We start from the raw sequence: 13,148 nt of genomic DNA on the forward strand, positions 1-13,148 counted from the left end.
TTTTTGGTGTAGTATGGTAATTTGCAAGCCATTAGACTTGGTTGTGCCTCCAGCATTGATTCCCAAATTATATCCTGTCCAATACTGATCAGACATTATCTAAGTAACATTTAATGTGTTCAACTGGCATGTCTTTAGGCCAACACTACTTGTTATAGGTACTTGAAAATGTATAGGCTGCTCTCAAGTTACCTTTTTCAAATTATAATGGCATAAATGTGATTAAATATAATTAAATATGTCTGAAATGCACATATAATTATGTGATATATAGAACTGGGTAAAACAGTCATCAAAGTAAATGCAAATTTCATTACTAATTCACAGGATTTTATTAAAGTAAGGGGTTACTATTATGGCTATGTTTAGAATGGGTAAATTTCAGTGTTTTCTTCTTTTTCAGAAATTACTATTTCCATAGTATTTATCTTTCAAATAAAAACTTTAAATATAATTAGTTGAAGCTTGAAGAGCTGCTGGTGAAGAAATTATTTTCTTCAGTGGGCTTGTTCAAAGTTCAGCAAAATCACTTTGGAAAAGCACAAAAAGTAATTTTCATCAAGAAGAAAACTTGTAATTAGAATGCAGAAAACTTAAAAGACAGAACATTAGGTTGACAAAAGTGATTAGCAGTTAGAGGTGCAAATTTATGTTAACCTGGAATTCAGTAATGCCAATTTGGTTGTTATTAATTGTTTTGTAGCTATTTTTGAAAATAGACCTAAGTATCCACCTATTTTGTTTTTGCTTTTAAAATTTTTACCTTTTAAAATGTTACAGCGCTTCTAGATAATACTTCTTGTATTTATCTAATTAAGAGATAAACTTTATGTGTTATATTTGCTAGACATGTTTTACATTTGCTAGACATATAGCTGACGAATAAAAGTAATTCTTAAATGCTGTCTTTGTACATTTTAATTGAGTTAAATTGAATACATTTTAACTGAGTTGGGCTTTTTCAAAGCTTGACAAAAATGCAAAGCAGAAGCTCTCCTAATGGTGAATGAAGTTTAAACAGCTTTGATAACTTGAGTTAAACCCTAATTTTCCAACTCAGCAGCTTTTAATTGTAACTCTTGCTTCTGTGGTAAGATTTTTGATTTGATAAAAGTTTCAAGAAACCAACACTGAAATATACACTGATTTAGAAAGCATGTATTATTTGAAAATGTGCTTTCTGTCATAGATATTTTCTCCTAATTTTTGAATTTTCTGTTTAGAAAGATAAAGTTCATTGGATTGTAGTAGATGCTGTCTTAGAAACTTCTACAGCCTCTGTGTACCAGAACTTCATGTTTTAGGCAAATGTAGAAGTGCTCCCATAGATAATGAAGGCTTATGTCACTGTATTGCAAACTCAGTCATACTTTATAGACTGGAATTTTAAATGAATTTGTAGGTTTGAACATCTCTACAGCTTCCTGAGGATGGAAAGTGAAGAAAGAGATGCTGGTCTCTTCCCCCTAGTATCCAGTGACAGGATGCATGGGAATGGTTCAACCAGATTCAACCTCCTCAACAGGAGGTTTAGACTGGACATCAGGAAGCACCAAGGGAGTTGTTAAGTAGTGGAACGGGCTTCCTAGGGAAGTGATCAATGCCCCAAGCCCATCAGTGCTGGAGAGGCCTTTAGACAATGCCCGTAATAAGTTGCTTTAACTTTTGGTCAGTACTGAATTTGTCAGGTAGTTGGAGTAGATAATTGTACCTCCTTTTCATCTGAAATAGTCCTATCCTATCCTATCCTATCCTATCCTATCCTATCCTATCCTATCCTATCCATCTTTCCTATTTATTTAATCCTCTTGATTTCCCTGGAATTAGCACATACACAGTCTTTTCCATTTGCTTCATGAACTGCCCTTCCACCTATAGCTGACCTTTACAGAGCACATCTGCTGTGATCTGCAGCCTGCCCTTGTGACAGTCCTGGTGAAGTGTGACATTCTTGTCTACTCACAGGTCTTACATTCCACCATTTCCATATGTACAGAGTAGAAAATAATCGTGTAGATTCTTGGTTTTTACTGACAATGCTAAACTATGGATTTTACTCCCACTGGAAAGCTTAGCGTTGCTAGAAAAACTGTTCCAAGGCTAGAAACTACAGTAAATATTGTGAACATTCACAGTTATCTTCCAAGCTGCTTTTATGTCTTGTGAAGCATTTTGTCTCATATTTACATGTAACAGATACTTGTAGGTTCATTTGCATTAAATATAAATTTTAGTTTTTCTATAAGTAAGCACCTTTTGTGTAATAGTTTCTATTAATGGTGTCTTTTTTTTCTACATCCCCATAAGAACTTCTAGAAAATTGTTATTAGTACAGTCTGTAAGGTATAGTAACAACTTCTTTCAAATTTTCTATTTCTTTGAGCATAAAAAACCAAGTGACAGTAGAGAGAGAAGAATTACAAGATGCTGACTTAGCTGAATCAGTTTCATCAGTAGTCTGGGATAAAAATTCACCACATCTTCGAGATCCAGCATGGAAAATTTCCCAAGTGCCATTTACGGAGTTTGCATGAATAAAGCGTAAAGCTTAATAGAATTCAAAATTAGCTGCTGCATTGAGTTTGTTAGTGTCTCTGTTGTGTTAGTGTCTCTGAATTTAAAAATGGGATTGATCTCATGGTGCAAAGCTGATAGATAAATTTTATTGGTGGTAAATCTGCAAGGGATTCTAGCATCAGGTGGTATCATTCAGTGGATGATTTCAGAGTAGGGTATATGTATTTGTAGACACAACAGCCTTGTTCAATTAAAATAAAAGTGATCCTGGCTCTTATAAGTTCCTCTGTGATTAGCTGAGATAATTGGAAATCATATAAACATGTGCATCCACTGCTGGAAAGAATTTGTTTTACAGTAAAAAAACCTCTCTCCCTTTTTAAAGATATCTTCTGTCAGAACCTCTTCTCTGAAGTTGTGGCTATGAAAAAGTGGAATTTCATTTTCTGAGACCTAGGGAATCTCATCAGTCTTGAAGACAGAACAGTAATTGACCATTTTGCGTCCCTAGATGATAAGTTTGATCAGCATATAATTCCCTGCAGAATTTATTAATATGTAATAATTTAACTTTTCTCCTGCTGTTCCTCTGAATTTTAGCCCTCTGAATGCTAAACATGGACTATAGTAGACGAAGTAAAGTGTTTTGATTGTCTTTTTCAGAATATGAGGGTGCGGACAGTGAAAGGACAAGATTACTATTCTAAAACAGGAGCAAAATTTCATGGAAAAATGGAACAAAAATTTATTCTTGTTGATTGTAAGAAAGTCATATATGGTTCTTACAGGTAAGATAAATCACTGACGTGTCTGTGTCAAACCTGTCATTTCAGTACTGCTGCTATAGCAAATTCTGGGGTTTGGTATTTGTGAAAGTTCTTCTAGGGAATCACATGGGTAAATTTGATTATGTTTTCTGTAATTTAACAAGTTTTCATAGATACTTATTGCTAACTAGCCTAAGAGGTCCTCTGTTCATTTTCCACAAATAAGAAATAAAGGATATAGGTGTTGCTACAGCCAAAGAGTTGTAAAAAGAAAAAAATCGTGATTTGTCCTATGTTGTCTGAATTATTCTTGTTTAACATTCACTCCAGAGAAGTGAGTGTCAAAATTTTTTCATAAAATAGTTCCTCCATGTAATAATCTTCTAAAGCTAACATTAGAGACTGATTCTGTGGCTCTCTAGTATATGATGGTCAAATTCAAAATTGCCCATGTCTCTTTTTGTGTTTGGCTAAGTTTCTGTATTCTGTTTTCCTTTGTATTTTCAGTGTATGTGAGCAAAACAGGCTGAAGAACTTAACAGCCTTGCAGAGCTGGAAAAAACCTAAGTTAAAGCCAAGACAGTCTTAACTCACACATTATTAAATATTTTCCTTTTTTCATGTTACGCTTTTCTCCTTTGCCCAAGTAAGTTAGTTTCTGCCAGCATAGTGCCTGGGTGCCAGATCCACAGCCACTGCCTTTCACAATTTCCACCACTGTAAGCTTTTGAAAATCTGACCTTTTATTTCCTCTAAGACTCAGCCAGCCCCAAATTCAGACTGACACATATAAATGGTAGTGACGTAAGTGACAAGTTCATAAATGACTCAGTGTAAGAGACTGCAGGCAGAGCCTGCATGCTTTGACATCTACACACAGTGTCATATTCTATGAGAGTGGGATAGGTTTTCTCATTCCAATTTGAAAAACAACATTGCTAGAACACTTTTCACCACAGGGGCTGGAATCATCAATTTCTGTAGAAATTAGGCCTTCTTGGTAAAAGAATCTAGTGACTTGTAACAGGAAAAACAAGTCTTTCTGAACTCTGTCACTGAACTCAATTTAACGTTCAGGGTTTTTTCCAAGATTATATGTTATTCTTAATTGTGAGAATTAATAGGAGAAGAATTTACACAGCATGATTTTATTTAATCTTGATACACTATAGCTTCCTGAAAAAATACAAAAACAGCAAAAAACCCCTTAATCAATAAGCTATTTTTGTGAACAAAACTAACCCATTTTCTCACATCTAGAAGAAAAATGCAAATAAATAATTTTTTTTTCCTTTTTTCATGAAAAACAGGATTTCAAAACAAATATTTTCTTTGTTGTAACCTAAAAATTGTATGGTTTTTGCTCCATGATATTAGTCTTGTTGCAGCATCCTTAGTTAATTTATTTTATCTCATTTTGTAGCTGTAAGTTAATTGCAGCTATTTGGCTTTGAGCATCTGTTCAGTCTTTTACAGCAGAAAAGAGAAAAAAGCATTATCAAAGCATTATCATTGCAATTAAAACAAATTTTCATATCCAATGCAGTGTGCATATTAGAAAATGTAAACTTTTTTCAAATTCTAAGATGGATCTTTTTGAAAATATTTAGAATTAAGTACATTCAAAATTGCTGAAGCACTCCTGCATGTTGTTTCAAGTGTATTTTTTTCACAACATAATCACACAGTAACATTCTCTGACAGAAGAGGTAATTCAGTGGGTATAGGTTAGTCCTGCCATAGACTTTGCAGAAGTGATTTTTTTCCATTAGGTATTTGTACTTTACTGTTCTACATTTGTGAATCTTTTTTTAGAATACTTTTTATAAGGGTAGTTATAGACTCATTCCTGCTCCCACTGAAATCAGTGGGAAATCTGCATCTGAATTTAACTTGTGTTAGATTAGACCTTCTGAGTCCAAATTACATGAATCACGCCCTCAACTTAGTTATTTAGAAGAGACTTTTACAAACCCAACGTTTGTGTAAAAGCTGTCTTCTCAAGAAAGACTGGTGTAATCCTTCAGCTCAAAAGAACTGTATCTAATGGTCATTTGTTCTTCTTTCAGCTTTATGTGGTCATTTGAAAAAACCAACCTCAGCATGGTTCAAGTTATCACAGGACAGCTTGTTGAATCCTTTGATGAAGAGTTCAGGACACTGTATGCCCGTTCTTCTGTTCCCAGCTCGTTTGCCCCAGAATTAGTGCGGGTAAACAGTCACAAGACGCTCTGGGATAATGACACATACCAACATTCAGTGTCTTCCTTGGCTTCAGTTTCTAGCCAAAGAAACCTTTTTGGTAGGCAAGACAATGTTCTCAAGATAGATCCTGTATGGAAATCTCGTGGAAGATATGCAGTAAATGAAATAGATAAATATGGCTTGAGGAATCAAGCCTATAATAAGCAACCATTTAATCCAGCTTTTAATGTTCAAAATCCAATACAGCAATATCAACCTAGTGAAAAAAATGAGCACTGGAAGAGACATAGTTATGCTGGAGAGAAGCCAGAAAGGACACCTTACCTATTGCTCAACAGAGCTATTAACAGAGCAAACAATCTACCAAATACTTGGAAAATGTCATCTGATAGCCTTAGTATTGTGTCATCTTTACGAGGAGGATATGCAAATAACTACAATATTCCCCAGCAAAGTTTTGCTGATCAGTTCTCACGACCAAAGGTAAATCTTGCGGAGAGAAATTCAATTGTACGGAGGTCTTTTAATGGGACAGATAATCATATCCGCCATCTGCAGCAGAGGATGCCAACCCTTGAGCACACAACAAAATCATTCCTACGTAACTGGCGAATAAAGTCCTATTTGAATGACCAGACAGATTATCCAGTAGAGTCAAACGGGTCAGCCTTGGGTGACAGATATGATAGCTATGACACAGCTGAAAATATTAAAGCTCATGCACTGTACTCGCATTCTCGCTTGCGATCGTCATTGGTGTTTCAGCCAACTTTACCTGAACAGCAGGAAGTAAGCAGCTGTGCAAGTTCTTCAAATTCAACTATAATTGGGTCAGAGGGAAGTGCAACACCCAAAGGGACATCTAACCATGCTCCGAGTGTGAAAGATGGAACGGATAATAATTTACAGGAGCTTACCACAAACTCTCCTCTTAAATCAGATGCACCAACAGGCCACAGAATTCAGATTGCAGATGACACAAAACCTAGTGTAAATTCAAATGCAGCTGGCGACTCATCACTGTATTTGTACACAACCCTGTGTACAGACAAACATGCAGAAAATTTGAAGAACCTTCAAAATGAAAATATGCTCAAAAGGAGAAGTTTTCCCATGTTTAATTCCAAGTCCATATTGGATCCTGGTACCAACAAACATGCATCCAATTATGTTTACAGCACATTGACTAGGCATAGACTTAAGCAGCCAGTTAGTCCAAAACTTCCAGAAGACATGCTGAAGAGTGCTAAAAGTTTGCATAGTGTAACCAGTCACTCGCCACAGGAGGAAAAGGACCTGAAAGTAGAGCTGAAGAACCCAACTGCTAGCAAGGCAATCTCCATGGCGGCTCTCACCGAAGCTAGCAGGGAGGAGTCTGGTAAGGATTGCACATCAAAGAAGGAAAGCAAGAATTCCCCAAGTTTTCTGAAGAAAGGATCGCAGAAACTGCGGTCACTTCTTAATCTCACGCCAGACAAGAAGGAAAACTTGTCTAAAAACAAAGGTCCTGCCTTTTACAGAATGTGTAGTAGTTCTGACACATTGGTTTCTGAAGATGAGAATCAAAAACCGAAGATTTCTGAAAATAAGACAGATTCTTCCCCAAGGAGAAAAAGAAATTCGTCATCAAATTCTCAAGGTAGTTTGAACAGAAGTAAAGAAGATGTCACCGGGAGTCCAACAAAGTCTCCAAAGTCTCCAAAGTCACCAAAATCTCCAAAACCTCCATCTGATGAGAGCAATAAAAAGTGTCCTCTCTTGTGCCCCCTTGAAAGTAAGTTCATAGAAACTGCAGGAGATCCATCTACTCCAAGATTTAATACAGAACAGATTCAATATCAAGATGCAAAGGAAATCTCCACAAATGCTACTTCCGAAAGTGCTCCTGTTTCTGCTCTCCAAAGAGCAAGTTCAGTGGCACCACAGCTGACAAGCTCAAAGCACCAAGAAGAGCTGAGATCTCGTTTGAGTGAAAGACGTGTGTATAGTCGCTTTGAGCCATTCTGTAAGATGGAAAATGCCTGCCAACCTGCAGGAAATGCAGCTAACAGCACTTCACATCTATCAGGTACCAAAAACAAGACCTTAGGGAATAATTATGGCAGGAGTAATCACATGGTCAGCTACAACTCAGCTGCTTATCACCCATTGCAGCCTAATGAAAACAAGCTGAGAGGATTTATGCAAAAGTTTGGGAACTTCCTACACAAAAACAAGTAATGTTATAAGTTTGTTGATTATATTGAAATATAGCAAGACTGGCAAAGCTGGACATAATCTTAACTGGTCAAAGACTCCTGGCTAACTTTTGTAGAGTTTACTTGGATTTCGTCTTGGGTCTAGGACATTGGAACAAATGTACATATTTTTAAACATAATTATTCTAGAATTGTTATACTTAAATCTTCACAGAAATTCTCTGTCCAGAAGATGTCTCAAAGAAGTTGTTTATAGTGTTGATATTGTAAGATTAATTTTATACATTTTCTTTGTGAAGAAAATACATTCTAGTATATTTTAAGATTAATAAACATGGGGTAAAAAAGATGGGGGATGTTCTTAAACTTCAGATAATACTGTCTCCAAAGATTTGCCCTTCAAAAATAGGATAGCACTAGGAATAGTAAATCGTATTTTTTCAGCATTTATGTACACTTTCAAATTATAAACACAAATGTTAATGCATTGCATGTTACTTATCTTTAATTTTTGGAAGCCTCTTGTAGGCTTCATCTTGTTAATAATTTACCCCCTAGCGTCTATTGAACTGTTTGGGCAGTAGATGGATCTGTCTAACTTTCTTGAATTTTCTGTGTAATATGATATTTTTCTGAAGTATTTGGCATACACATTTGAAAGTGACCTTAATCTGAATTTTCACAGACTTGTTTACATGGTTAAACTAGTGTGAATGTAGAATGAACATTTAAAAAAACTATTTATAGAAAAAGTGCCTTGAACATAACCTACAACTAGTTTAAATTTCAGTGGGTTAATCACATTTGTACAGCATGCCAGTATTCTTTAATGTCTTCATTAAAAAAGCTTTTTTATTACATTTTTCTATTTGGTGTTTAAAAAAAAATTCTGTGGACTTCCATTTCTCAGGTAAGTTTTTGAGTTTCACATGCAACTGTCTGTTTTAAGTGTTGCCCGATATTTTTGCTACTGTGGCCTTTAAGTGTGGCCAGGTATTTTGTGGCTTTAATGGCCTTATGTCAGGATGACTATTACAAGCTCGCGAGGAATTAGGCAGCTAAAAGTGAGATTTGTAAAAATCACCACATCAAATGATAAGGCACCTTTCCTGAAAAGAAAGTATCCGTGAAGGGTGATAGCAGAAAGTGTTAAACTTCAGTGAAGGGATTGAGGCGCCTAACTGCAGTCTAAGGGACATTTGGTTTATCTGAGCCAATGTATCATAAAAAATTTCTCAATAATAGGTGACTACAGGTTAGTGCTCACAAAAACAGAGGTGTGCTTACATGTTTGGGCAGCAGCATGGCATCCACTTCTCATCTGCAGTGCACAGCCAGAACATTCAACTGGGTTACCCTGTCCTGGGTGTGAAGTTCATGTCTTAGAAGGACTCCATAACCATTTTAGCTGTAAGATATTCTGTGACACTTTGTTTGAAATTCAGATTTTTTTTTTAATTTCACTGCTGAAATCTTAGAATTCTGATACTGATCTTTGTGTTTCAGGAAAGAGTTTTAGGAGAAAACTTCAGTCTTAGGTCTGAAAGATCCCACGGTGTTCTGTGGAGTCCACCATGAAGGGCTTGGCATCATTCTTTAGAAAGAAATACCAAAAAGGCAAAAATGAACCAGTTAGATGATGTCAATTTGTCTTATCTACCTGTGACCCTGGGAATAGATTTTAAATGGACATCTGCTTCTCACTGAGAACCTCCTTGGGTTCCCATGAAGTCGCCGTAATTACTGTCAGTGATTTCAATGAAGCAGAGTCAGCTTTTTATTCAAGCTCTTAGGCACCTTTATTAGGGCTCATGCATCATAGCAGTAACTGTTTCATTGTGGGGATGCTAATTATTTATATGACTGACAAAGACTTTCAGTCATCTGCTGAAATTTTAGGTCTCTCCATTGCTTGTGATCACAAAAGATTTTATTAATTTCTTGGTGAGCACTTTGTTCATTCCTTGATGAAATGCCATAGTTAGTAGTTTTGCCAAACAAACATTTATATTTAAATATTCTCTCCCAACAGAGGCAACATGTTCTGACCAAGATAAAGAATGTCTTAGTTCTCAAGGCTTATTTTCATCATAGGCACAATGTACTTCCACAGCTAGGCAGACAACAGCAATGCCATACTGTACTTTTTAAAACAATCATTTTTAGCCAGTTGGACATTTGTCCAGGATAGTACCTGAATTGAAGTGCAGTTGATGGGGTTAGTTTTGGGAAGATCTTTAGTTATTTTTGTACTGTAGTGATCTCTGACATATGCTTGTAGGCAGAACTATATTTGGGAAGGAAATGAGAGAGGGAGAACCAGGATCTTGGGGCAAGTTTAGAAGAGCGAGTGCTTTCCATGTTGTAATAAGCTTTGGGAAATCTATACTCATGAAATTTAGAAATATTTACTGTATTTTTCAAAGTACATTGCTAATTAAAGAGTCCTCATAAGGCAGATATTTTAATTTACCAAGTCACTTGTGTTTGTAGATAAAAACTGCTGTTTTTTACCTGCACAGAAGATTAAGATCCTTCAGTGAAAAGCCTGCTCATAGACTTGATAGTGCAAAAAAAATCTTTGTAGAACTAGCATTTTTTTCATTTTCAGCTCTCTTCTCAGAGTTCCCACGTAGGAACAGTCTGTGCTAAGGCTTGATCCAAGGTTAATGAAAATGAATTCCATGGACCTCAGGGGAAGTATGATCAGACTCTCACTATTTCAGGAATGTAACAAGACCCAGTGCTGCTTTGGGAGGATGAGGCTCTGCTTGACACCATGGGAAGAGCAGCTTAATGCCCTGCCTGCAGCTACAGCTTTGAAGGTTGGGAAGCACAATGGGGAGGTCCACAGATGCTGCAAGGACCAAGTGTTCATTTGTTCCCTCCAGAACCTGTGTTAGTGGAAATATACTCACCTAGTACTGTCTGATGTGCTTGATGTCTGATGTGATTGCCTCATGTCTCCATGGGAACCCAGTTGCCCATAAAATAAAAAGGAAAATGTAGGTGGCAAAAAAATTCCTTATATCAGCAGAGAAAAAGGATGTGCAGATTTCTAGAGGGAAAAGTTGGAGTTTGTATTTTTTAACTTCTTCTTTCCCAAAGCTTGTCTTGATGTTTCTGCCTTTCCAAAGAGATGAGGTTCATTCAGTGTGTCCTAAATTGCATTGCACGTTACGAGTTTTACAACCTGCACACACCCAATGCACTCCCAGTTTTGTAAGGCTGTGAAGTAATTGCTGTTGCCATGCTTGACGGTCATTTGGCCAGAACATGGCTTGGAAGTTGTGAAATCCATAAGAAATGTCATGTCATTCCTGAATTAAATAAAACTCCATTAGCACTGTCACACATCTCTTTTAAAGCTGGTCAGAGTTGGGCAGTGCTGAGCTCCCTCAGGAGCATTGTTGGGAGCAGAGGGAGATTGCAGCTGGGAGATGCGGGCTCCTCATACAGTGCTCATTCAATTTATGTCATAAATAAACTACCCTTACATACAGTCGTAATATACAGTGAATAAATTGCTTCATTTTCTCAGCCTCATAATAAACAGCTTTTGCTGCCTCTCAGACTGCAAAACTGTTGGTTGTTCTCTTATTAATGACCTTGCACTGCCCTCTTTATTCATGCTAACACACACGAACTAGCTGTGAAGAAAGATTATAAATCAAGAAAAGGTGAGTTGCCAGCTGTCTAATAAATGAGGATAGTAGTGTTTGTGACAAATCTTGAGAAAAACAAAAAGCTTATCAGTCACTAGATGTTTGTGCATAGGTAAAAATTACTATTCAAAGACAACAACTGTTTGATCATTTTTCAGCTTTCTGAAATGTATTAAAACATGTTGTGGTTTATAAGACATCATAAAAAATACCAAATTTGTTGCAGGACAATGTGAAAATAAAATTTAAATTGACTCTACTAAGCTGTATGATAAATACATATGTTTTTTCATTTGTAGCATTTTTGGGCTAAGCTGTACAATCAACAAGTAGCTTTGCAGCTGTGTAATGCAGAGAGATCAGTAGGGTTACCATGGTACTTAGTGTCATTTATTCCCCGTATCAATGTTGTATTGCACAGTACAGTACTTAGGGGGTTTTTTGTTTGTTTTCATTTAAATCAGGAGAGTTAGAGCAACATAAAGCTGCAATAGTTCATGGGTAATTGGAGCATGTTCCTCCAATTTTGTCTTCACTTGCACAAGTACATATTCCATTAGCACCTCAGTGACAAGAGAGGAGACTGCATTGCTCAAAGACTGTCTTGCCATTTCATTTCTTATTTCAGAGAGGTGCTTACAGATAGATGTCTGGGTGCCTTTACTCGGGGTCTGAAATCTTTCATAATTTTCAGCTCTAAGAGTTAAAATTAGGTCTACAATTGTCACATTTCACATGATGCTAAACATGTTGCATGTTCTGAGAATGCTTTTCTGTACTTGTAAACAGGATGGAAGAAAACATTTGCTCTTGGAGAGCTTAGAACAGGGCTCCTTTGCTCTTAAGCAAAGCTGGTAGTTCTGAGTTTGCTTTTATGATGTTGACTAATTAAGTCATAAAACTTGTGCTGCAGACCCTTTGCCAGCTCTGTTGCCGTTCTCTGGACACACTCCAGCACCTCAATGTCCTTCTTGTAGTGAGGGGCCCAGAGCTGAACACAGTGTTCAAAGTGTGGCCTCAGCAGTGCCAAGCACTGGGGAACAATCACTGTCCTGGTCTTGCTGGCCACACTGTTGCTGATCCAGCGTGTCCAGACCCCTCTGCAGAACCTTCCTACCCTCCAGCAGATCAACACTCCCAGTTAACTTGGTGTCATGCAAACTGGCTAAGGGTCCATGTGATATCCTCACGCAGATCATAAGTAAAGGTACTAAGCAGGACTGGCTCCAGCACTGAGCCCTTGGGAACACCACTGTGCTGGCTGCCAGTGGGAATTGATTCCATCCACCAACAGACCATACAGCTAGTTTTGTACCCAGTGAACAGTGCACCCATCCAAGCCATGAGCATCCAGTTTCTCCAGGAGAATGCTGTGGAAAATGGTGTCCCTGACACCCAGATCAGAGTGGACGGGCCTGTAGTTTCCTGCATCTTCCTCTGGTCCTTGTAGATTGACATCACATTTGACAACTTCCAGTCACCTGGGATCTTCCCAGTTAGGCAGCACTGCTGGTAAATGAAAGGGGCTCAGTGAGCACTTCTGCCAGCTCCCTCAGTACCCTTGCGTAGATGCAGTCCAGCCCCACAGATGTGTGTAAGTGATGTATCAGGTATCTCACCATTTCCCTTTGGATTTTGGGGGTTTCATTCTCCTCCTCATCCCTGTCTTCCAACTCAGGGGGCTGGTACCCAGAGAACAACTGGTCTTACTAGTAAAGACTGAGACAAAGAAGGCATTAAGTCCCTCAGTGTTTTCTACATCTTTTGTGATTATGTTTTCCCCCCAGCATCCAAAA

General features: G+C 37.5%; 1 protein-coding gene across 1 annotated transcript in view; it reads left to right on the forward strand.

Annotated features, from left to right (window-relative positions):
* The window catches only part of FAM83B (family with sequence similarity 83 member B), a 50,184-nt gene extending 41,639 nt beyond the window's left edge, over window positions 1-8,545 (forward strand). Inside the window, exons 4-5 of the mRNA XM_038133321.1 lie at window positions 3,181-3,305; window positions 5,354-8,545. Of these exons, the coding sequence (XP_037989249.1) occupies window positions 3,181-3,305; window positions 5,354-7,709 (2,481 nt within the window). The 3' untranslated portion in view covers window positions 7,710-8,545. The remainder of the gene's footprint in view (window positions 1-3,180; window positions 3,306-5,353) is intronic.
* Window positions 8,546-13,148: the final 4,603 nt, after the last annotated feature.

This window comes from Motacilla alba, chromosome 3, assembly GCF_015832195.1.
Source record: "Motacilla alba alba isolate MOTALB_02 chromosome 3, Motacilla_alba_V1.0_pri, whole genome shotgun sequence".
NCBI lineage: Eukaryota > Metazoa > Chordata > Aves > Passeriformes > Motacillidae > Motacilla > Motacilla alba.